Genomic DNA, 22778 nt, shown 5'->3' on the forward strand with positions numbered 1-22778 from the left:
TTGGTTATCGCTCGTCATATCTCCACATCGACATCAACGAATCTCTTGATTTCATCATCTCCGGGCCAGCGAGACTGAACGGCAAACATTCGATGGTCAATGGTGACCCTTATGGGGACCGTGCGGGACCGTCCAATCGCCAGTACTTTGAGGTTCAGCACTCGTACGATGGCAGAGGAATGGATATCGGGAGACAAGCGGAAATTGTGGTGAAAGGCAAGGAAAAGGCGAGAGCAGCAGAGGAGCGCTGGACGGACCCAGTCAATGTTCTCGATGGAGTTTTTGAGGGGAGGATCGTCAGGTAATCTTCGCCACTATGCTTTTGGTGAACCCTGCTGATTGCAAAGGTTCCTCTTCAAATGTGTGCAAGAGCCTGTATCGGGTCGGCGCAAGACAGACAAGGATAGGCGTTCGTTGGCCCCGGTCCCCATAGTGCGGATGTGGGTCAAGGAGTGTTATCAAGACGTCATGGGCGGATGGTCGGAAAGTGATCTCGACTTGAGGTAAGCAGAAGGCTCTGAAGTACAGGAGTTGACTGACGGATCTAGTGATATCGACCCGTCTTGTCTGATCTGCGAAGCTGAGATCTCACCCCCTGTGGACCTACCCGCCGGCGTTCTTCCCCAATCTCTCAAGACGCAAGGCCCCTCAAACGTAGCCAACACCCATCTGTTCGAGCCCTCACATCATGTTCCCTTCGGACATCCCTACGATGGGCACCGCCCTCCTCTCCTACCCTACTACTCCACTCCCGGACCACGGCACAATCCCATCTTCCCTCGAATCATCACAACATCGGACCGGTCATCAGCCAATATGCCCTCTCTGCAGCACCGGTCCTCCTGGATCTCGGATCAACATTGGGACACCCGTTCGGTGGCTGGTCCGAGCGGGACCATGCAGGGCTACCCGGAGCAGGTTCAGCATTTGATAGCGGACGCTCCTGGTGATACGGGGCGCACGCGGAAGTTACCTCACGCCCAACCAGACGAGGAATTGGAGGGGTCGGGAAGGTCAGGCAAGAAGGCTCGTCTCGAGGTTGGCAGGAATCTGTTCGGGGCGCTACATGTGTCGGGCGTCAAGGTCGTCGCACCTTCTGGGGAGCTAGGATTGTGGTTTCTCTTTACCGTGAGTGCACCCCTCTACGGTGGGAACGTTAGACTGATGGTTCAAGGATCTATGCGTCGGCACCGAGGGAAAGTACGTGCATCCGTTACATTGAGCCAGATCATCATTGATCCTTCTAGCTATCGGCTGCGCTTTCGTGTCTTTGACTTGTCTGTCATCAAACCCCAGATGCCGCCCGTCCCGCATTTCGCCAATTGCGAGAGCGAGATATTCAAGGTGTGGGCACCAAAGGCGTACGTCCAGCGAGACATGGTATGTATCGCGTTCACCAGCTGATCCCACAGCTTCCCAGGCATACCGAAGCCGACCGAGTTGACGGAGCATTTCATCAAGCAGGGCTTCAAGCTGAATGCACGTAAGAACGAACGCACGGCTAGGACACCACCGCCGGAATAATCGAGTCAGCTGGTCTCAAGCTCAGGCTCTCCAAGGTCCTGGTGCTGGTACTCCGGCCTGGGCGGGCTATCACACAACATCGCGGCCTATCATGATAACGATATACGAGGAGCGGAAGGAGCGGATTTGGGAAGGCGGAACAGGCAGAGGGGGGAGGTTAGCATTGTAAAGATCGAAGGCCCGTCATCTCATACACACGGATATACGACATGTAGCATAGGATTCATGACCTTCTCTAGCTTATCTTGTTGTGGGATGTATATTAGCAATTGCGATTGCATGATCTAGCGTACAGCGAAAGTCCATTCCTAAAAGAGATACAGCTACTACAGAGAATTCAAGAAGCACCTGCGATTACTACCTAAGAACCAGAGAGTATGTCTATGAAGAAGATAAAGAGGAGCACAACGTAGTCTAGAAGCGGATGGCCGGAGCAAGTTGTGAAGACCGAGGTGGTTGCGGAGAAGCATCAAAGCGAGGTGTCGAAGGCATGTTGGGTGATGTGGGGGCAGAATGCGTCCATCGTACTGGTGGCGCCGATAGCATTTGGCGCGACGCGGGACCGCTGATGGTGGCCGACATGGGTGCCCGGGCAGGGTGAGGCTCATTCTGGGGGTGGACGTAAGAGTGGATTTGGATAGGTGGCGGCGGGCGGCGGATGATAGGTGTTGGCGCGGCTGCATCCTCCTCGATGGAGGCTTTCAGGGAGTTGAAGATATCTGCAAGTCAGCGGTGGACGTGGACTAGCGGAAGAATACTTACTCCTGAAAGAAGATTGTGCGCCCTTCTCCAATGCGAGTGACACAAGAGTGTTGTAGTTCCCGCCAGTTGTGGCTGCGTTTGACCTCGCAAACTCTACACGGAAACGAACTCCCTTGATGTTGATGTTTCCAGCCGAGTCTAGGACGATCAGCCTGGATACCCCAAAGCCAAGTAAAATACTCACCCTTGATGTCGTCAAACTTGCACTTGAGACCCCTCAGTCCGTCAATCTCGACGACCGCGACTCGGACCCCAAGTTCTGCCAGCGTCCTCTTGACCGCGTCCCTCGTATCCCCGATGTTGGCATGGCTGAGAAGTGTAGCTGGCGCCGGCTTGAACGAGAACAGGTTGTTAAACCAGCTCCGTTTGGGGCTGGAGTCACTGCGACTGCCCGAGCTAGGGCCAGCGCTGGATCCGCCGGTCTGTGGGCCGGACTGAGAAGGAGAGTATGCGACCGGGTCGATAGTGACCTTCTTCTTCTTCTTGAGCATGCCAAAGGCGTCCTGGCGATGTGCGCTGAAGCCTGAACTGGCCTGAGACTGGCGAGAGGCGAACGATGCCTGGTCGACCGACGGAGTATCGGCGTGGTTGATGATGATGAAAGAGCCATCGCGAGTAAGCTCGCCGCCGGTAGAGACGGTGCTGATGGGTCGTGGTGGTGCGGGAGCTGCACGGGTGGCCACGCGAGCTGCGGGAGGAGGAGGAGGGGCACGCTGAGCGAACATGACCTGGGTGTGAGGAGTTGGGGCGGGATTGGGATCGGCCCACATGATGCCTTGCGGGTTGATGGATGGACTTGGTGACTGTGGGGGATAGGAGGATGCCGATGGACCGCGGTACGACGAGCCATTGGACGAGGCGTACGACCATCGGTTGGTGTTGACCGCCGGGGAGGGGTGCAGTGCGGGCCGTGCGCCATGTCCGAGGGGCGGGCCGCCGAGCCCGAGACCGACGAGAGGGGAGTGCTGAGGCACGATGGACATGGCCATGCTGTGGATGCTGGCCGCCTCGGTCTCGTCATCATCCGCATCAGCGAACTGGTTGGAGTCCACCATGGTCTCCGTTCCCGCCGACTCCTGTGGTGGAACGCCGATGCCGCCCGCCCCGAGGTATGAGAGGTACGCCTGGTAGTCGCTGCCCATGATGGCTGACGAGCTGGACGAGCCCGAAGCGACCGATGACCGGATGTTCATGGTGTTGAGCTGAGCAGCGACCTCATTAAAGAAGTGCTGGAGCTGCTCATCCTTGACCTGTGGGACGTTGAGGGCGGCGAGTTGCGCTTCGGTAGCGGGAGGAGGCGCCGTTGAGACAACCGACTGTGGGCGAGAGGGGATAATTTTGGGTGGTAGCATGTCCTTGGTGGGCGTAGCCTCCTGGAGGACAATGGATGGGGTGCCATGCACAGGAGATGTGACGTCCGAAGCAGCCGTATTACCCCTGGTCATTGGAGGACGAGGACCCATGACGGGACGGGAAGCGACTTTGCTCTGTGGGCGATTGGGGACGGGCGACTCGTACTCTGGCTGAGCGGACGCCTTCTTGGGTGTTGGCGCCTGGGGTCGCTGGACGGGTGTAGTGGTCACCGAGTCCTGGAGTGTTTCATTCTCGCCGAGAGGAGCGCGTTTAGGTGCGGTACCCTTGCGCTTGGGCGGGGAGGACGAAGTGACAGCTTTGCGAGCGGCACGGCGGGTCTGGGTCGCCTCGTCATCCTCCTCCTCCATGTTGTAGTTCTCGAGGTGCTTGTTGCGGTACTTGACGAGCAAGTGATAGATCGCCTTCTCCCACGTCTTGTCCTTGCTCATCAGAGCCGCGACAATCTCGTCATCCGCCGCACCAGACCAGAGGGTCTTGAGGTTGCTCATGATGTCCTCGTCGATCTCGTCCGCCGAGCTGACGGGACTGTCGACCTCATCCAGACTGGGAGGGGAGACAAGAGACCGGCCGGGGATGGGGCGAGGCGAGCGGGAGACGAAGAAGGGATGTGAGAGGATATCGGGCATCTGCCAGTCAGCTCTGGTCAAGGTTAGGCGATAGTAGACTTACAAGGATACGCTTCTCCGGGTCCTTTTCCAGCATCTTGAACAAGAGGTCCCGAGCGGGCCCCTTGATCTCATCCGGCATCTCAAATACCCCGACCTTCACCTTCTGCAGGAGCGAGCGGATATTGTCGTCGTCGAAGGGAAGACGGCCGGTGAGGAGGGCGAAGAGAATGATACCGCATGACCAGATATCGGACGATGAACCGTGGTATGCCTTGCCCTGTCTCCATCAGCTCAGTCCTCGACGGGATTTGAGGAACTCACAGCAACGATCTCGGGCGACGCGTAATGAGGACTTCCGCAGCTAGTCTCTAACATCCGCTCCCCAGCTTCCCAGGCAGCCATACCAAAGTCGGCCACCTTGATGTTCTTGTCCTTATCGAGCAAGAGGTTCTCGGGCTTGAGATCTCGGTGGCAGATGTTGAAGCGGTGGCAGTAATCGACGGCGTGAATGATTTGCTGGAAGTAGTGAAGCGCCTCGGAGACGGGAAGGCGGCCGCGTTTGACAAGGTAGTCGAAAAGCTCTCCCCCGGGGACGTACTCCATGATGAGATAGCTGCGCATCAGTGATGTTTACTCGCGCGCGGTGGGTGAGTACTCACAGCTCCGAAGAAGTCTCCCACACGTCGTAAAGGTTGAGCACGTTTGGGTGGTCGATAAGCTTCATGATGACGATCTCCCGCTCGATCCCCAACAGTACCTTGTCCGCCCTTGCGCCGGCCTCCGAGACAGACATGCGAGACGAGATAATGAGGCCTTTAGGTACGATTTTGATGGCGGCATATTTGCCGGTGATGGCGTGTTTGGCGATCTTGACGCGGCCTGTACAAGTCAGCTGGGGTTCCTCAAGACACCACGAGAAAATGGATCAGACGCGTCGAGGGAGACTCACCAGATGAACCCTTGCCAATCGTCCGTCCTATCCTCCACTGCCCAATCATACGCTCATCCAGCACTCTTGACCTCCCCGCCGTCGAGCCCTTCCGCGATACGCTGCCGCTCGCCTGGCTGCTGCTTGCCTGACGCGAGCACGGTTCCCCGCGCGGCTGTGTAGTGGATTCGACCGCCATGATCGAAAGAGGTGTGGAGGGAGGTGATATAGGTGTGGTGTTGAGGAATAGGTAGGTCGCGCAGATGACCGTCTGAGCTGACGGGACAGTAGATGGCTCGTGTGCCGATGCCAGGCGCGTGTTCCTTGTCGGAGTGGTGAGATCTGGTCGTGTAGCGAGTGTCAAAAAGAGCGTGTATGGTAAGATAGATGAACAATTGTCAGTGATACTCGACGTCGTTCAAGACCACTCCCAGCATCGCATAACAACACCTCTCGAGTCTCCTCGCTGTGCCGCCCGCTGGTTCGCTGGCGCAGACGCCATCGGAGACCCACAAGCGCAGGGGGACCAAATATCCCTTCAGGCTTTTGCACGAGTGACATAAGGAAAATCAGGCGCGCCGTAACCCTTCCCTGACATGCCCCGATGGACGGTCACATCGTGCGAAGGTTTGAGGGTAAAAGTAGGTAAGAGCAGCCGGGTTGTTGACATCCCCCTCACGGCGTGATGGTCCGGAGCTCGCAGCAAGTGACGGAGCTGCATCGGATGGAACAGCTGGAAAGGGATGTACCGAAAAGGGTCGTGTTGTTTGGTTTGTTATCCTTACGCCGCTTCGGGGGAGTTGGATTAGCTTTCGCTATTCAATACAGCGCTATGCTGCCGCGATGGAGCGAGGCATGAGAGTGTTGGAGCATGGAGTCCTCGATAGATATGCCGATAGACTATTATACGAAGTGAGCTTGATTGCTTGAAGAGTTGAGGATGATCAGAGGCTGAGCCGCTTTGACGCGTCGCGCCAAAGCGAATATCACGCGCGATATTTGACTGAATCTGAACAGCCAGCGTGGCGGGAGGTGCTTCACTATAGCCCGGTGCTCAAGGAGATCCAGCCACTGGTACTGACTGGCTGGAACTGGTCCACCTGACATTCTGGCTGTACTGTTCGAGCTGTATAAAATCTAATGCTACGTCCTTGAGATGACCATCCTTTGTCCCCCATCCGCGCTGATCAACATTAATCTGGCCGGCTAGCTATAGCAGCTGACTGAGCCGAGACTGCGGATCTTAGTCCTGCCACCTCACTGGAATTTACGCACCCGAACGGCTTCCGAGGGCTTGAATCCCTTGTCCAGCGCAACCAGGGTGATCTCAGCCGTTTTGAGGAAGGTATCCGGCATACCTGCGAGCCGCGCCGCTTTCTGACGATGATCAGCTGGGAAGCCCTCCTCGTAGCGTCGTAGTGATCATTGATAAGCTTACTATGGCATGAGACTTGTGGTTGATACCCCTGTGTAGCCTGTACTGATACGAGAAGGCGCCATCCTGCTCGATCAGCTGAATCCTGTCCCATGGTCTTGAGCAGCACTAACCAGCTCATCGACATCAGTGCACCAGAACTCTACGCCATCCCTGACGCCTTTCTCCACCGCGAGCATATCCGCTACTTCGTGATAGTGGGTCGCAAACAGCGTACGGCATTTGATCTTCGACAAGATATGGTCGAGCGTGGCATAGGCGATCGACAGGCCAGAGTGGAGGGTCGTTCCCCGTCCGATCTCATCCATGATGACGAGCGACCGCGCAGTCGCGTGTCTCAGTATCGCAGCGGTTCTAGTATCATCAGCTTACTCGACACATGGGGTGAGGTCTCAGCACTCACTCGACCATCTCCAGCATGAAAGTGCTCCGATCCCGGAACAGATCATCCCGGGCCCCTATTCTCGAGAACACCCTATCCACTATGCCCATCCTGACCCGCTCGGCGGGGACAAAGCTTCCGGCCTGAGCAAGGATGGCTATCACCGCTGTCTGCCGCAGTAGAGTGGATTTGCCGCCCTGGTTCGGACCGGTGATGATGTGAAGGTGAGAGGACGGGGTCATGCTGGTCGAGTTCGGTGTAAAGGAGCGGGAGTGATTCAGTAGAGAAGTCTCAACAGTGGGGTGGCGGCCGTTGGTAATCTCTAGGTCCGTACTTCTCTGTCAGCTTCATTTGAAAACCAGGCGAAGAAGGCGCACGATTCGTCCAAAATCGGCCGGACGTAGCCGAGATCCGCAGCAGTCTGCGCGAACGACAAAGCCAGGTCGAGCTCATCCATCAATTCTGCGTTGTGCTGGACATCTTCCGCTCGCGCCACGATCTGAGCTGATCAGCCGGTGCTCTGGTCCTCGCGATGATCGTACGTACCTGGTCTCGAAGCAGATCAAAAGCTCTCCGTTGCGCGAACAGCATATCCTCCATGAGCTTGTCCGTCTGACCACCGAGCTGAGTCCAACTGTTGTACGCGTAGTGTTTGCTCGCTTTGCCCTCGAAGATGTTGGCGAACTGTCGCAGCTTGTCGATCTTGGCGTAGTCGAGCCTGTCTGAGACCGACATCACGAAGACATTGCGGTGCTTGGTCAAGTACAGCTTCTCCACACCTAAATAGATCAGCATTCGTATAGATGATCATCATCTATGGCCACGTACCTAGCTTCTTCCGCAGATCCCGTTCCATCTTCGCCCGACCGGCTTTCATGCCCGTCAATTCCTCGTGCATCGATTTGAGCTCTTCAGTGAAGCTGGTTATCAGCGGGTCTTTGCTGTTTAACGGGGATAGACTCACTGCGGCTTCATCCACCACTGGTTGACATCGTTCTCGGCCTTCTCTCTTTCGATACGCTGCTTTTTGCTCTCGCCTTTACGTGCTTTACTCCCCGCCAGCATCGCATCTCCCGCTTGGAGCTCCATATCTTCGTCATCAACATCTCCCTCACTTAGCCCCTGCTTCATTACCGCCGCTTCGTCGATTGTTCCCTCGACCAATTCCGCCAGATCGGCGAGAGGCTTCACCGATTTGATAAACGCCTGTAACCGCCCTCCAGCTCCCTCGACCGCCGAGTCCCGCTTGATCCTCCCAAGGACCCGCTCAAAGCTCCGCACCCATAGCGCGAGGTCCCAAGCATCTCGTCCAGTCCCCCTCCTCCCCTTGAACCGCTGTACGATCCGCATGACATCCCCTACTCCGCGTATCATATCTCGCAGATCCGTCCGCAGCTCCTCCTGCCCGACAAGAGCTTCCACCAGGTCTAGCCGAGAGTTGATGAGCGTGATATCAGTCGACGGGGCCGTAAGGGTTCTGACGAGGAGCCGATGGCCAGACGGAGTGGTAGTCTGGGACATGGTAGAGAGTAGTGTGCCGCGACTGGAGAGAGGCGAGGACCGACCGAAAGAATCGCTGGCGTTGGACATACCGCCTGGACGGATAGCGTGTCGGATCTCGAGAGCGCCTAATGTGGCCGCGTCGATGAGCATCGTCTTGCTGGATGACTGCTTGTTCGGGCTGCTGAGTTCCGGCATGGAGTCACGGAGAGCGTACTCGAGGTGACGGCGGAGTAGAGAAATAGCTTGCATTTCTAGCGACTGGGGTGCGGCCGGTGCGCTGGGCGGAGAGCGGATTGTCGCGCCGTGTTCCGCAACGGCGAAAGACACGTGCACGCCCAGCACTCGAAAGAGCTGGAAAAGGTCGTTGACCGGGGTCATAGCCCCCACGAGCTGCTCTCCGGAGTACCAGGCCTCCTTCAGCCCAGCATCGAGGACGATCTCGGAGGGCGCGATTCGCGCAACCTCGTCCTCGATATACTCCACCGTTGTCTCCCGCAGAAAAAACTCTCCGGTGGACGGGTCCGTATACGCCAGCGAGACACGACAGTCCTCCTGACCACCGCCCTCGGTGTCCACCGAGACAGCGAGGAGGTATCGGCTCTCGTCCCCGCTGACCCAGCTCTCCTCAACCAGCGTTCCGGGAGTGACAACCCGCCCGACCCGCCTATCCTTCAGATCCGCCCCACTTGCCACCTTCCGCATTGGGTCCAACCCCTCCTTCCGGCCCTCCTCATCGTATTCCTCCACCAGGACGACGGTTCGATCGAGATCTTGTACGAGGATTTTGAGGTACTTGTCGAGCTGGTGTACGGGAAAGCCGGAGAAGGGGAAATTCCCGCCAGCGTACCGCTTGTAGGCGAGCTTGAGGGAAAGAAGAGAGGACAGTTCGACCGCTGGGGCGAAGTAGGACTACTCGTCAGCCAGGGCAGTGCGGTACTAGTGAAGGCTTACCTCGTAGAACTTGCCGACTCGGGTCAAAAGGACAGCATCTGGGAAGCGTTTCCAGTTCTCGTACACTTGCTCCGCCAGAGGACTGTCCGGCACTTCTCCTCGAGTAACAGCTGCTCTGTAGCCAGTCTCTGATACAGCTTGGACCGTCTCGGCAGCTTCTGCGCCCATCGACGAGCTGAGCGAAGTCTTCCCTTTGGAAGCTGATGATCAGCTCCGAGAGCTTGCAGGGGGCCTGATAGGTCTAGAAGGGCGGTCTGCTCACTCTTGGATGTCTTTCCTTTGGAAGCCGTCTTCACTCTCCTTCCGGGATCAGGCGGCAATGATCCGACCTTGTTCCCCTGGGCATCGGTAAGATGTGTAGGCAGTGCCCCTAAGAGGATGGTGGACTTTGACGCCTTGGCCTTGCTTGCGGCAGCTGAGCTAGGCGCTGACCGCCAAAGCCTTCTTCCCTGCTGGGATATGCTAGCATGGCCGATCGGATGGCTGAGGATCCGGGATGGTGTAAAGGCGGAGATGGTCGACCGCCTGAAGGGGATCATCTGAGCATGACGGGCGAGACTCTCTGCTCCTTTCTATCGCAGACGCTGAATAAGAATGCCTAGAAGTGAGGTCCGACTGAGTCAGACAGTCCCACTGAGTTGATATTGAAGTGAAGAGTCAGAACGTCACCTTGATCGTCCAGGTCGCCCAAAATGTCGTCGGCGCTGCCGTTGCGGTCGGTTTCATCATTCACCACGTGGCGGAGCGTTTCAGCTCTCTCACCAAGAGCTCTGGAGCTGCTTCGAACAGAATAGGTCTCTGTCCTCCATACATATCCTGAAATACCCCTAGCATCAGTATCGCATCGATATCAGACCCAGGATGGACTTCGACCAGCCGGAGGCATCATCCTCGACCAGGGGCCGGTCGAATGTCCTCTATGTCCCGGAGACGACCTATGATGCCCAACCTCAACCTGCATTCCAGTATCGCTCAATAGCCCATGCAGACCCCGTCATCTGCATAGACAATGGTGATCTTGACTTGCTCCTCGAGCTGGAAGCCGTATAGCTTACAACATCAGGCTCGAGCTCATGGCGAGCTGGCTTCTCGACGCAATCAACGCCGTACATTGACAGACCGAACGTTGTCGCCAAGTACAAAGAGCGGAAACAGGGGCGGAACATTATGCTCTTTGGGCGGGACATAGAGGCGGATGCCAACTCCAGGTCGAATGGGCGGTCCGTGTTCGACGGGGACTTGCTGGTTCATGGGGATGTGCTGGTATGTCTACTGACCTGCACATGCCTGGCGCAGCGGAGCTCAGAGCTGACTCTTGCAGGAAAGCGCGCTGGACTTCACCTTCCTCACACTGGGAATAGATACGGCAAGGATAGAACATCCGATAGTGATGACAGAACGGCTAGCCAATCCCTTGTTCACACGAGCTCGTAAGTCGCTGTGTGTTCTCGTTGCGCGTAGAGGTCCCAGCTGATCTTCAGTGACTTCGGAGCTCCTCTTCGAGATGTACAATGCTCCCTCCGTGACATATGGTATAGACTCGCTCTTTGCCTTCTCGAGGCAGAAGCATTCGGACGGATTGGCTATCAGTATGGGCCATAATGCTACGACGGTGATACCTGTCGTCAATGGCAGAGGCATCCTCAGCCGATCAAAGAGGTAAGCAGCTTTCCTTCAAATCTGTCATCAAGCCTAGCTGACATATAGAATACCTTTAGGCGGTGTGAACATGTCAGAGCTGCTGCTCAAGCTCGCTCAGTTGAAGTATCCGACGTTCCCGCTCAAGGTGACAATACCACAAGCTACCGTGCGTCACTCTTCACTCACCATCGTCGAAGCTCGGACTTTCGCTGACAACCCAGTTTATGGCTCGCGAGACCTGCTACTTCTCCACCGATTATGAAGCAGAACTTCGGACTCTGGAGAACCCGGCAACGCTGTCCGCCATGACCAAGATCATCGAGTTCCCGTTCACTGTACCAGTAAGTGACAGCGTCGCCTCGTACGCGCTGAGACGCACTGATCCTATCAGGATGTGGTCGAGAAGACTGATGCCGAGCTTGCGGCTCAGAGCGAGAAGCGGAAAGAGCATGGAAGAAGATTGCAGGAGATGCAGAAGACCCAGAGGGCCGAGAAGGTATGTCCTGTACCATCCTTCGGGAATAAGCTGACTCGCAGCTTGCCGAAAAGATCTCCGCCCTTGAGATATACCGCAACATCCTCCTCCAGCGCTCCCTCCTGGCTCCTGATGACTTCCTCGACCTTGTCCTTTCCGAAACGGACTTCGAGTCTGAAGCAGAACTCGAAGCCTGGGTCAAGAAGACCGACGCGGATATCAAGCGCAAGCAAAAGAAGGATGCTGGGGAGGATGCAGAGCCAGAAGAGGATCCCGTGTTCCCGATGGTGGACAGGCCGGATGAGGAGTTGAATGAGGACGAACTCCGAGAGAAACGGCGGCAAAGGTTGATGAAGGCTGGTTGGGAGGCGCGGGTCAAGGTCAGGGAGGAGAAGGAGAGGGCAAAGGAACGCCGGTTAGAAGATGAGCGGAAGGAAGAGGAGGCGAGATTGGCGGATCCCGAATCGTGGGCGAAGAGATTGAGGCTGGAGCAGGAGGTGAGTACAGTCTTGACTTGAGAAAGTGATGTGCTGACATTCAGGCTGTCATGCTGCGGATGGAGAGCCGTAAAAAGACAAAGTCGCAGCGGAAAGACCGGAAATCCGCTGCTGCCCAATCTAGGATGAAGACGATCGCCAATCTGGCAGCCGAAGATAAGGTCGTCAACACCAAGAAGAGGAAGAAGGGAGATGGTTAGTCAAGCGGGACTGATTTGGCGTGCCTCATAAGCTGACTGGTATAGACGACGATGGGTTTGGTAAAGACGACTCGGACTGGGCGGTATATCGAGAAGTGGTAAGTCTTGGTCACTCAAGCTTCACATGCACACAGCTGATAGCCAGGGCGGAGAGGAAGACTCGGATGCGGAAGAGGACGACCTCACAACCCTACAATCTATCGAGTCCAGGCTACTGCAGCACGACACCACCTTCACCGAGGATGATACCATGGTCGGTCGAGCACAAGTCAAGAACGCCCTCATCAACGCCTTTGTTCGTGGTGGGGCGGCGGATCGGTTTGACCCGACAGATCTGAGGCAGAGCTATCAATTACACCTGAATGTCGAGCGGATTCGCGTACCCGAGGCGTACTTCCAGCCTGCAATGTTTGGCGTGGATTCGGCGGGTCTCGGCGAAGTGGCGGGGTGGCTCTTGAATGGGTTCGAGGAGGAACAACGGAGGAAGATGATGCAGGTGAGCTTCGAACGTCCGAAACGTCTTTTATGCCAAGCTCACGACCTAGTGTATCTTCGTCACCGGTGGCGCCTCGAGTATACCAAACTTCATCCCTCGACTGAGAAACGCTCTCACCCCCGTACTTCCATTCCGAGCACCCCTAAAGATCGTTTCGTCATGGGACGGCGGGGATCCCAAGCTGGAGGCGTGGAAGGGCATGGCGAGTTGGAGCGTAACGGACGAGGCGAAGGCCGCGAGGGTGTCGAGGGAAGAATACATGGAGCATGGGGCGGATTGGATCAAGGAGCACGCATGGGGTAATCCAGTCATGTAAGATGCAGACACTGTAAAATTGTTGACCAGCTGTGTGAAGCGATCGTTGAAGGCAGACTGACAGGTGAGAGGTAGGAGATACATGATCGCAGCCTCATACTGACTACGCTCATACGTCCGGAACGCTTGTCTCCAGCGACTCTTTTATCCTCCATCCGCGCTTGGTTGGCAGATGCCTCTCAAACACGCAATTCTCCACAACTCGCTGTTGCTTGGTCTGCGATCCCTGCCCGCCCTTTGTCGTCAGGGCCTAAGCAATCAGCATTATGTCGTTCGTCGATCCGATGGAAGACCGCTCACCTGATCTGTATCGAATCGCACTACAACCTGTGCCAATTCCAATCTCCCTTCTGCGTCCAGTGGTGTTATCCGCGCGCTGATCAACTTTGGCTCCGCATTGCTCTTTACTAGCTCCCACTTCATCTGCCGCTTCGCTTTGGCCACTTTTTGAGATAATGCCAGTGCTTCGCCAGTGGCCAGAGCTCGTATCCGAACTTCGTCCCCACTGGTACATCAGCCTCGCTCGCCTCAGCGTAAAACTCGGGGCTTACGCTGCCTGAGCCTCGTTGAACCGCGCATATACGTTCTCCAGATCCTTCATCAATAACCCTGCCTTGTGCGTCGGCCGTAGGCAAAGTACGCCCTGCACCATGGACGACAAGAAATTAGATCCTTTCCGCTTGGGGAAGAGGTCTTTCTGGATCATATCATTCAAGCTACTCCGTCAGCTTCTGCGGCTCCGGTGGCGCTTGTTCAGCTCACAATTTCCGTGTCGTCCTGAATCTCACGAACCGCTGCGAAGCGTACGCCCTCCCCTTGGATCGGAAGAGCCAACTGAAGCGGAATGGCGGCTCAACCGTTCTTTCTGCCTCGTATCAGCACCGTTCTCAACCTTCGTATGATCCTCGAGCGCACCGATTACCGGCGTAGCCATCGCCGTGATGTCCAAATTCCGCCCAGACCTTCGCATCTGCGCTGATGACTTTTGCAAGTCCGCCAGGGCTTTGTCCACGGACTGGACGGTCGTTCCGATATCGACGGCGGAGGTGGGCGGGGAGGCGTGGAAGTGCCGCCGGAGGGGCATGACGGGAGCGAGAGGTAGGCGGGAAGAGCTCGCTCTGAGCGAGGGGAACAGGGAGAGCGACATTATGCGATACGGATGGCGGGTGTGGTGTAAGCGCGAGATGTATGATGGGTGGAAATTTCGGATCTTCGGCGGCGAGGAATTCGTTGTCGTGCCTGGATCTGTCCAGCTGTCACTTACAGTACATTGCCCTTCCTCAAGGTATCTTGCCTATCTCTGGAGTCTCGTCGACTAGCTGAGGCTATAGACGGAAGGGGACATCGCACGCCGGCCTGGTTGAGATTCACCACGAGGCAACGCAAGCTCGCACCAACCGCTCGTCTCAAAATCGCACAAGACCTCGAGGTGATGCCCCGGATCCTCACTTCAACCTTTCGTACTCTAACCTTCAAATCTGCTATTCCTCTGACCTACATCCGCCTACCTACAGCTATCACTCACATCTCACTCTCTCAATCATACAGTAGCTCATCGCTCTGTATGGCCGTACCTCGGGGTATGTCGCGCTGCTTGCCAATCATCGATGAGTCAACTCGCTGACACTCAGATGTGCAGATCTTCCTTGCGGGCTATCCGGGTGCCCCTAATGACACCGATAAGAAGGCCAACCTCGACTTCTACCGAAATGAGAGGCCGATGATGCCTGAGGGGTTGACGTATGATGCGTTCATGCGGCGGTATAGTCGGGATTACGAGGAACTGGAAGCGAATCAGTATGTCTTCCTTCCCCGATCTCCTCCCTCACCGGGATGATAGATCTGACTTATACAGTGGCTACATACAATGTGAGTCAGCTAAGTCTTCACGCAACGTCTTCGTGGTGCATCCGCCTGATACGCATCGGCCTGATACGAGGCTGACTCTGAAGGGCTCTTCCCCATTCCGGAACAAGGGGTTAATTACCGAGCTCAGCCTTTACAGCAGCACGAGCTGCAGGCGATGATAGCAGACGAGAGTGTCATTGATCGGCTACTCAGATCATACAGCATGGTACGTGATGTTTGGCGAGGAGTGGCTGACAGGCGTAGATGATGGCTTTCTATGGTATCAAGGTGGATAGGGCGAACCAGAACCGGTTGTCATTAGCAGATGACCACAAGGCAAGGCGTAGGTCCCATCACTCACTACACCGGCCAACGATGCACAGGTCAACACCTACTGCAATGGCTCTGAAGCTGTGCTAGTGTACTGACTATCAGTCCGTAATCTCACCCACGCACCACACAACCTCCTCCGCCTCACTCGAATCCTCAAGCTCCTCGCCCTCTTCCCTCCACTCTCATCCCTCGCCGCACCGCACGTCCTCTTCTTCACGGCTCTACACTCGGAGGGACACCTCGACCTCAGCCCAAGCATAATGCACGGCCAGAGTCTCGAACGGTGGTGGGTCAACTGTCTGAAAGATGAGGGAGAGCGAGAGGTGGTGAGGGAGATTGTGGAGAAGCGGGGTGGGAAGGGAGAGGTGAAGTGGGGGATGAAGGAGTGGGAAGGGTGGTTTGAGGCCAGACAGGCACAGGCGGGAGAGGCTTGAGGGGGACGGGAAAGGCAATGGTCGGGGAGGGAGGAGCGGAGCCAGCAACATTGCGCTCGAGGCGCACCTGTACGTGTACATCTCTTAGACGAAGCGCAATGTAACCTGTCAGAAGACACGAGCGCCGAGATATGATATCGGTGTGCCATACTCATGCCCTCCAGACTGATCAATACGGGGCGGAACGGTCTCACAGGATCGGGCAAGTATATGTCTCCCCTCAAGGTGGCTTTCTCCCTTGTTTCTCCCTATGTTCTGCTGCCCGCCTAGTGTCTACCGCTACCACTACTCTCATGTGCGGCAGCTCTCTTGCAGTACGATTTGACGAGGTCTTGGTCTCGCTAAGTACTAGGTACAGGCAGTACATAGTACCTGGTAGTGGACCGTAATCCGTGCGCCATGACAGGCCAGGTGTGATGAGCGTCCATATCTTCTGGTAATCCTTGCTCTAGTCCATCGTCTTGATCGCGGTGCAGAGTCAGGCCATGTCTCTCGCCAGACCAGATCCTGGACAAGGGCACGAGATCTCCCCTGTGCAGACCGCCTCGGCTACATCGAGCGCCCCGACATCCACCTCCCCGTCGGACATCCAAAGCCCTCCTCAACCCGCTCTCGCCCTCTCCGAGCCCATATCCCGCCCTACCCCCGAAGAAGCCACCTCCTTCCTCACTGCCCTCCTGGACCGCCCACTCCGCGTGACCCTCAAGGATCGCCGTACAGTGGTCGGCCTCCTACACGTTATCGACGGCGGAGGCAACATGGTCCTGTCCGAAGCGGAAGAGTTCCCGTCCTGGCTCGGCGACCTGTTTGATGTGAACCGCGAGCTGGAGCTTCACGGGGATCGGGAAGATCTGCTCCGGAGAAGGGAAGAAGTCGAGAGGGGCTTGCAGGAAAGATGGGAGAACGGGGAGCAGTGGGACCCCCGGTCGGAGCCTTTCGGTGGACCAGGGACCGGGTGGGGCGGAAGGGGGCTGGGGTTGGTTTTGATAAAGGAGGCGGACTGTACGAGGATTGAGCTGGTGGATGATAGGGAACAAGGGGCCGGGCAAGGCGCTGGGGAGGAAGTGGGAGCCATATCGTGAGACCCGCTCGGATCGCCGGACCCACCAACGTGAGTTGCTCCCTTAGTCCAACTCCTGAAGAGGAAGCTGACCTTGAGCAGTCAGTCATGCCAATAGACTGCCAGTCAGCTGGACTTCACGCACACTGCCTATATACGCAGTCGGCCTCCCGAGCCGGCAGGCGGACAACCTCGGACCACACATGCTCGGGTTCAGAAGCCAAAGAACACCAGCGCCGGGGGCAGCAATCTTGCTACATCAAATACAAGTTGGATATAGCTGTTCGGCCCTATATACGTGTATGTCCTAGGCCATCTAAATCCCAAGAAGAAGTCTACAAGGTGGAGCTATGAATAATGATGTGCCGGGCTAATCGTGTGCGAACTGTCCGATGACTATTTTACTGTGGTCTTGATAGACCGCTCGATGATTGACCCGAGGGCATGCGACGGTGATTTCTAGATTGGGGCGGTGATGAGGGGTATGGGTTGGGTAGATAGTCTAGGGCGATTAGCATGGCCACACAAGTCTTGTCGCGAGGACGGCTTACCGTGAACGGGAGGCATCCCACCGCTGTACCGCTTGTTCCCCCACTCCCCACTCTGCGACAACGGACTTGTCGGTCCTTCCGCCGAGCCCCCCGAGAGCAGTCTGGGCATCTCCAGCTGCACCGGTCTGCCCTGATGCGGTGCGCCCCTAGCGGGACCCACGTGCAGGTAGTTGTGACCCCTACTGGAGAGGGACGACATGCTCGCTGGTCTCGGATAGCCACCTTGGCTGAGCATGGGCGAGCTGGAGCTTCGGCTGGGCGAGTAAGGGTATGGTGGCGAGGGAGGGGTGACGCTGCCTTCTGGAACTGAATCTTCGGGAACGGGATATGGGGCAGGATGGGGTGAGGGGAAGTAGAGCGCCGAGGGCGCGGGCGAGGATGGGCGGTCGCCCCGAATACCGGTGGCCGCTTCCATCCGCAACCTGTCGACCGAGGAGATACGCCGGCTGCTCCGAGAAGCGGGTCGTTGCTGGTCCTCTCCGCCCGCGCCAATTCCGGCGTAGTTGGACGAGCTAGAACCGGAAGCCATCATGGGCGCGCTGGCGGCCCCGACCATACCGCCGAGAAGCGCCGGGTCTTCGACTGGGTGGACTTCGGGGGAGGTATCGGGAGGGGATCCATTTAGGGTGGAAGGGGTGGCGATGGGGTAGGTATTATAGTAGGAGGGGTTGCGGGACATCTGGCCAGCAGGATTGGTGTGCAGGACTAAGGCATTAGCGGAAAATCATGTTGGATTGGAGGCAGCTTACGGGTAGCAAACGAGTTCTCCCTATGTATACCGCCTACGCCCATTCCTAAGCCTTGTTCCATCATGCCGCCAGACACAGCTCTGGACCGAGCAGTACTCGGTACGAAGGCCATGTCTCTCGGAGGAGGTGGCGGTACGCGGTTCTTCCTCCCCTTCATGCGCCGCCAGCAAGTGAAGGCAAGGGCGATAAAGAGGAGTCCACCGACAACGCCGCCAGCGATAGCGCCGATGGTGCTTCCTGGGAGGGTAGAGCTGCCGCCGGATGTGGTCTGGGCGGAAGAACCGACATATGAGGCAATAGAAGAGGAAGCGGATGATGTCCGGGAGGCCGAAGAGGAAGATGCGGCGGCCGAGGAGGATATTGCGGCTGATGACGAGGATGCGGCGGCGCTTGAGGAGGACGCTGCCGCCGAGGAGGATGCCCTAGAGGATGACGAGGCCGCTGCAGCGGCTGGAGCAGCGGCTGAAGTGGAAGCAGCAGGTGCAGCAGCGGATGTGGCAGCGGCGGCCGTGCTGGCTGCTGCTGAGCTAGCGGGTGCGGCTGCGGCCTGAGACGAAGCACGGGCTTGGGTCGTCGCTGCAGCGGCAGATGATGCGGGTGCTGCCGAAGAGGCAGGCGCTGGAGCTTGTGAGGCTGAGGTCACCGCTGCTCGCGAGGCAGTGAGCGATTGGAATGACATGCTCGGTCAAGTCAAGGGCGACGGTTTCCGGTCCTGGGGGTACGGTACGAAGAGGTTGGGTACAATTGCTCTGTGCTGTATCGTCCTATCGTCCAAGCCTTGCAGCTGACTGTTCTGGGGTTGTGAAAGGAGCTGTGCAGTCAGCATTCGGCCCTGGTGCCTTGGCGGGAGGACAATTTTCCATCTGAGACATCCAGGTTTCTCCGCTCTCATCCGAGTCCCGGGGCTCGTCTTGCTCCTCAGCGCTCCTCTTTGCTCTCTACGATCTTCTGGACAGAACACGGGAGTCCCAGTCCCAATGCGCAGTTGCTCCCCAATCCACATTCCATGCAAGCCTCCTCATGTCCTCCGAGAACCGAAACCCAATCTGCACTCATATCCCCGCAAACAAGATCCACTCACTGGAAGGTACCGGTTGTCACCGTACCCTTTGGGCAGCCTGCTTTTGTCGCTGAGGCGGGCTGTATGCTCGCCTGTGGGTGAGACTATATAGTGTACAGTGAGAGGCTATGAGTATGATCGGAAGACTGAGGCATGCAATGCAAGCTGCTGCGAGCTCGCTCTGACCCTCTTTGCTGCTTGCAGCCTATTTGCTTTTCAACCTGAGTTGACCGCCACTGTCAGGGAAAGATTACAAGATTGCCGAGATAGGAAAAAAGGGGATTGCTGGAGTAAGGGTCTCGTGCCTGAGTTTCAGGGCGTTTCATTATGAGGGGGATGACGAGAGATGACGACGGAATGCGGGGTCTGGCGGGGAACCTCCACTGGCACACGGCAGTTGACGGTAAAAGTTCTGTGGCAAAAGTCCAGGCGCGCGACACAGCAGCCGTCTCTGCCAGCTGCTTCGACTCACTTCGAGTGCACAGAGTGCGCAGCAACGGCCATTATGAAATGCGGGATCTGTGGCTATGGGGAGCTGGAAAGTGTGGGGTGAATCGGTCCAGAGCGTGACCTGGCCGGCTCGGGCTTGGCTCCTGGGGTGAACAGCAATAGCATGCCGCAGCACGGCAAGTATATTCCATAGCGACAGCGACGGGAGTACAAGACCCGCCCAGAATAATCTTACATGGACCGTGATGGACCGCTGGGCCGGAGGACCTTAGAGAGGAAAGATGAGCCGAAGATGCTCGCTGCCACCGGTAGATTGCCAGACTTTGGCAGTCAGAATCATATCGGTGCTTGAGACTCTAGCTGTCCTGGTCCCTGCGAATCCGTACCGGTGAAGCTCATAGAAGAGAAGTAGCGAAGACCGCCTACTTGCCACCCGGATCTTACTGCGGGATCTTACCGCCACTCTGGTCTCCACCAGGCACGGCTGGTTCCGACGGAACGTCCCATTTTAGCCGGGTTTAGCAGTCATCGGGCGCTGATCACCAAGCCGTCTCCACCGTCCACGTTTGATGCGCACACATTATTCAGCTGGTACTTGGTCATGCCTTCATCGATAGAACTGACTCGAACTCACTGGAAGCATCGTCGCTGGGTCATCTTGTCCAAAGGCGATCTATAAAGACCGGGAAAATCCAGACATCTCACCTCTTCCCCATCTAATCGACGCATGACTCTCGCACCTGTCCGAGCATTACGATCAATCACTACCCCTTCCAACATCATCTCGACTTTCAATAAAAGAGCTATGTCAACCTCTAATGCGACCACTGCCGCTGCTCAGCACTCCCGCACTGTCGTCAAGTCCGTATATGCCGTCGAGACCGCCGAAGGGGCCGGTGCGACCGTGCGGCGGAGTATTGGAACTGCGGCGCTTCGGAATCTCTCTCCCTTCCTCATGTGAGTCTTATGACCAGTTAGGGCACATCACTACCTCTTACGATCCTCTGTTCTGCCATCGCGATCACACAGCGGGAGTTGCCGTCTCATCGTTCCCGCGCGCGTTCCCCCTTGCGTATTTGAGCTGATTAATCAGGCTGGACAACTTCACGGTCAACCCAGGCGCTGGCTTCCCTGATCATCCTCATCGAGGGATGTCAACGGTCACGTATATGACCGGAGGCTCGAATCGGCACGAAGACTTCATGGGCAACGCGGGTCTGCTCGAGACTGGGGACGTCCAGTGGATGACTGCCGGGCGGGGGATCGTACACGCCGAGATGCCGTCCTTTGATGAAGATCCGGCCAAGGTGGAGCCTGCTGTGGGGATACAGCTTTGGGTGGATCTGCCGGCGAAGGATAAGATGTGCGAGCCGACTTATCAGGAGAAGAAGGCAAAAGAGTGAGTAATCACATTCGGGTTTAGAGGTGGGCGAAGCTAACGAGGTAGCATCGATACCATCCACCCACAAGACGGCGTCTCGGTCACCATAATTTCGGGTGAATCACACGGTACGACCGGCTTCGTCAGGCCTGTAGGCGGGTGTTGGTTCTTTGACTACAAGCTGTCCAAGCCAGGAGTGGAGGTGTTCCAGCCTTTGCCAGAAGGATGGACTGGATTCGTCTACCGTGAGTAACAGTCTCTAGTATTCTACTCGGATCCTTATGATGTGGCTGTTGCTGACTCCCAGTCATCAAAGGCGCCCTCCAGATCGACTCCGATCCCACTATCCACCCCAAATTCCACACCCTCGTCCTCTCCACCCAGCCCGGCCAGACCGGGGTTCGTCTTCGTCGACCAGACCACCTTGACGCTCCGGAAGACACTCACTTCATCCTCGTCGCTGGCGAGCCGCTCGACCAGCCGGTCGTGCAGTATGGTCCGTTTGTCGTCACTTCCGAGAGGCAGGTGCGGGAGGCTGTGATGGACTATAGGACGGGCAAGAATGGGTTCGAGAGGGCGGTGGGGTGGCAGAGCGAGATTGGACAGGCTATGCGGGGATAAATCAATCGATGTAGAGCTGCAGATACGGCATGCATGGAGTGTGATGACATCTGACGAGTGTGCAAGACTATCACTGAATGATACGGCAGCAGCGCTCACTGAAAGCTGACTGTCTGGAAAGGCGTCAAAGCAGGCTTGCATCACGCTACTAGACACAGGGGTAGCTATCGTTAAGAGATATGAGTATGATACTGTGCTAGGTACAGTTGCTAGCTACTCTCAAACCGAGATCGGGACAAAGTTGGCTGCAACCTCCTTCCACCCGACCTGGACCCCCTTGTCGGCCGCCTCCGCCGCCTTGAGCGCCGCCGCAAACACGCCGAGGAGATACGGCGTCGCGACCCCCTTGACCGCATCCGGACCGAGCTTGTCCAGCTTGATGCCTCCCTCCTTACCCTCCCCGTTGTCCATCGCGCGAAGGGCCGACCGAGCGAGCGCGCTGCTGTTGTGCTGGCTGGCGAGGCAGAAGACCGCCCAGGCATCCTTATCGACGTTCTCGTGCATGCTGAAGAGGACGCGCTCTGCGACCCCCTTGAGCTGGAGGTCGTCGCAGAGCTTGAGGATCTGGGTGCGGTACGCCCATATAGCGCCGGAGGGGGCGGGCTTGAGGTGCATGAGGTCAAGCACGAGCTTGAGGATCTTGGTGGAGGCGTCGATGGGGATGGGGTCCGAGGGAGGGTGAACGAGGAGGGAGCGGAAGTGGGGCCTGGGCATGAGCTGAGATCTCCACGAAGAGGGATTGAAGGTGGGATGGCTCACCCCTGAGCCTTGAGAAGGTAAGAGTGGACCTTGAACACCCTCCCGTCCGTGCTCTTGAGCTTCACATCCGCCTCATCGTCGCTGTAGGCGAGCTTGTCGACGCCGTTCCCGTAGTTCTTGACGGCGCCGCCGTTGGTGTGGACCTTGTGCTCGGTAGGGCTGCCGGAGCCGGGAGACGCGTCGTCAGAGTAGTAGGTAGCGACTTGAGACATGGTAGGTAGGTGTAGGGTGGTGATGAGAGGAGGTGTGGAGGGTGGTTGTGATGTTGATCTAGTGATGGTGGGTGGTGGACGACGTGGAGAGAAGGGTGACTTGGGATGAATTCGGTGGATGAGCATGAGATGGGGATTTGTGGAGTGGGGGTGAGGGGCTCTTATACCTCAGGAGGACAAGGTCAGTGTGTCAGCTTATCGTACCATGCATGTCCAATCTGCGGGACAA

At 57.0% G+C, this 22778-nt stretch overlaps 10 protein-coding genes across 10 annotated transcripts; 5 read left to right on the plus strand and 5 right to left on the minus strand.

The window, feature by feature from the left end:
* Positions 1–342: 342 nt before the first annotated feature.
* On the plus strand, positions 343–1524 carry MKK02DRAFT_25936 (velvet factor; the record flags this gene model as incomplete). Its single annotated transcript, XM_053087117.1, has 6 exons — positions 343–503; positions 549–654; positions 832–1128; positions 1175–1200; positions 1248–1361; positions 1413–1524. Coding segments are annotated over 6 exons (816 nt in total), but the record flags the coding sequence as incomplete, so codon positions are not given.
* Positions 1525–1938: 414 nt separating this feature from the next.
* Positions 1939–5395, minus strand: MKK02DRAFT_24602 (serine/threonine-protein kinase; the record flags this gene model as incomplete). Its single annotated transcript, XM_053086910.1, has 7 exons — positions 1939–2243; positions 2287–2424; positions 2471–4286; positions 4330–4545; positions 4590–4881; positions 4928–5147; positions 5218–5395. The coding sequence occupies 7 exons, from the start codon at positions 5393–5395 to the stop codon at positions 1939–1941; spliced, it is 3165 nt and encodes a 1054-aa protein (XP_052945676.1).
* A 1011-nt stretch (positions 5396–6406) lies between these two features.
* On the minus strand, positions 6407–10006 carry MKK02DRAFT_33220 (muts domain V-domain-containing protein; the record flags this gene model as incomplete). The annotated part of the gene is made up of 11 exons (XM_053088675.1): positions 6407–6430; positions 6472–6597; positions 6635–6697; positions 6745–6985; positions 7035–7346; positions 7391–7512; positions 7560–7792; positions 7842–7933; positions 7978–9425; positions 9468–9667; positions 9730–10006. 11 exons carry the CDS (start codon positions 10004–10006, stop codon positions 6407–6409), a joined length of 3138 nt encoding a protein of 1045 aa, XP_052945677.1.
* Positions 10007–10328: 322 nt separating this feature from the next.
* MKK02DRAFT_36907 (protein-vacuolar targeting-related protein) lies at positions 10329–13092 on the plus strand (the record flags this gene model as incomplete). Its single annotated transcript, XM_053089517.1, has 12 exons — positions 10329–10479; positions 10531–10730; positions 10789–10897; positions 10949–11126; positions 11175–11274; positions 11330–11449; positions 11500–11604; positions 11646–12080; positions 12125–12275; positions 12326–12378; positions 12426–12776; positions 12826–13092. The coding sequence occupies 12 exons, from the start codon at positions 10329–10331 to the stop codon at positions 13090–13092; spliced, it is 2220 nt and encodes a 739-aa protein (XP_052945678.1).
* A 108-nt stretch (positions 13093–13200) lies between these two features.
* Positions 13201–14238, minus strand: MKK02DRAFT_44600 (uncharacterized protein; the record flags this gene model as incomplete). The annotated part of the gene is made up of 5 exons (XM_053093007.1): positions 13201–13341; positions 13392–13596; positions 13643–13807; positions 13854–13956; positions 14007–14238. 5 exons carry the CDS (start codon positions 14236–14238, stop codon positions 13201–13203), a joined length of 846 nt encoding a protein of 281 aa, XP_052945679.1.
* Positions 14239–14655: 417 nt separating this feature from the next.
* Positions 14656–15706, plus strand: MKK02DRAFT_44601 (opioid growth factor receptor conserved domain-containing protein; the record flags this gene model as incomplete). The annotated part of the gene is made up of 6 exons (XM_053093008.1): positions 14656–14671; positions 14723–14888; positions 14947–14960; positions 15044–15165; positions 15204–15282; positions 15375–15706. The coding sequence occupies 6 exons, from the start codon at positions 14656–14658 to the stop codon at positions 15704–15706; spliced, it is 729 nt and encodes a 242-aa protein (XP_052945680.1).
* A 485-nt stretch (positions 15707–16191) lies between these two features.
* On the plus strand, positions 16192–16788 carry MKK02DRAFT_44602 (uncharacterized protein; the record flags this gene model as incomplete). Its single annotated transcript, XM_053093009.1, has 1 exon — positions 16192–16788. The coding sequence occupies one exon, from the start codon at positions 16192–16194 to the stop codon at positions 16786–16788; it is 597 nt and encodes a 198-aa protein (XP_052945681.1).
* Positions 16789–17225: 437 nt separating this feature from the next.
* MKK02DRAFT_33222 (uncharacterized protein) lies at positions 17226–18745 on the minus strand (the record flags this gene model as incomplete). The annotated part of the gene is made up of 2 exons (XM_053088676.1): positions 17226–18022; positions 18067–18745. The coding sequence occupies 2 exons, from the start codon at positions 18743–18745 to the stop codon at positions 17226–17228; spliced, it is 1476 nt and encodes a 491-aa protein (XP_052945682.1).
* Positions 18746–20303: 1558 nt separating this feature from the next.
* On the plus strand, positions 20304–21578 carry MKK02DRAFT_25996 (RmlC-like cupin domain-containing protein; the record flags this gene model as incomplete). Its single annotated transcript, XM_053087128.1, has 4 exons — positions 20304–20533; positions 20670–20975; positions 21024–21202; positions 21265–21578. The coding sequence occupies 4 exons, from the start codon at positions 20304–20306 to the stop codon at positions 21576–21578; spliced, it is 1029 nt and encodes a 342-aa protein (XP_052945683.1).
* A 219-nt stretch (positions 21579–21797) lies between these two features.
* Positions 21798–22549, minus strand: MKK02DRAFT_44605 (uncharacterized protein; the record flags this gene model as incomplete). Its single annotated transcript, XM_053093010.1, has 2 exons — positions 21798–22284; positions 22338–22549. The coding sequence occupies 2 exons, from the start codon at positions 22547–22549 to the stop codon at positions 21798–21800; spliced, it is 699 nt and encodes a 232-aa protein (XP_052945684.1).
* Positions 22550–22778: the final 229 nt, after the last annotated feature.

This window comes from Dioszegia hungarica, assembly GCF_025882075.1.
Source record: "Dioszegia hungarica strain PDD-24b-2 chromosome Unknown MKK02contig_8, whole genome shotgun sequence".
Taxonomy (NCBI): Eukaryota; Fungi; Basidiomycota; class Tremellomycetes; order Tremellales; family Bulleribasidiaceae; genus Dioszegia; species Dioszegia hungarica.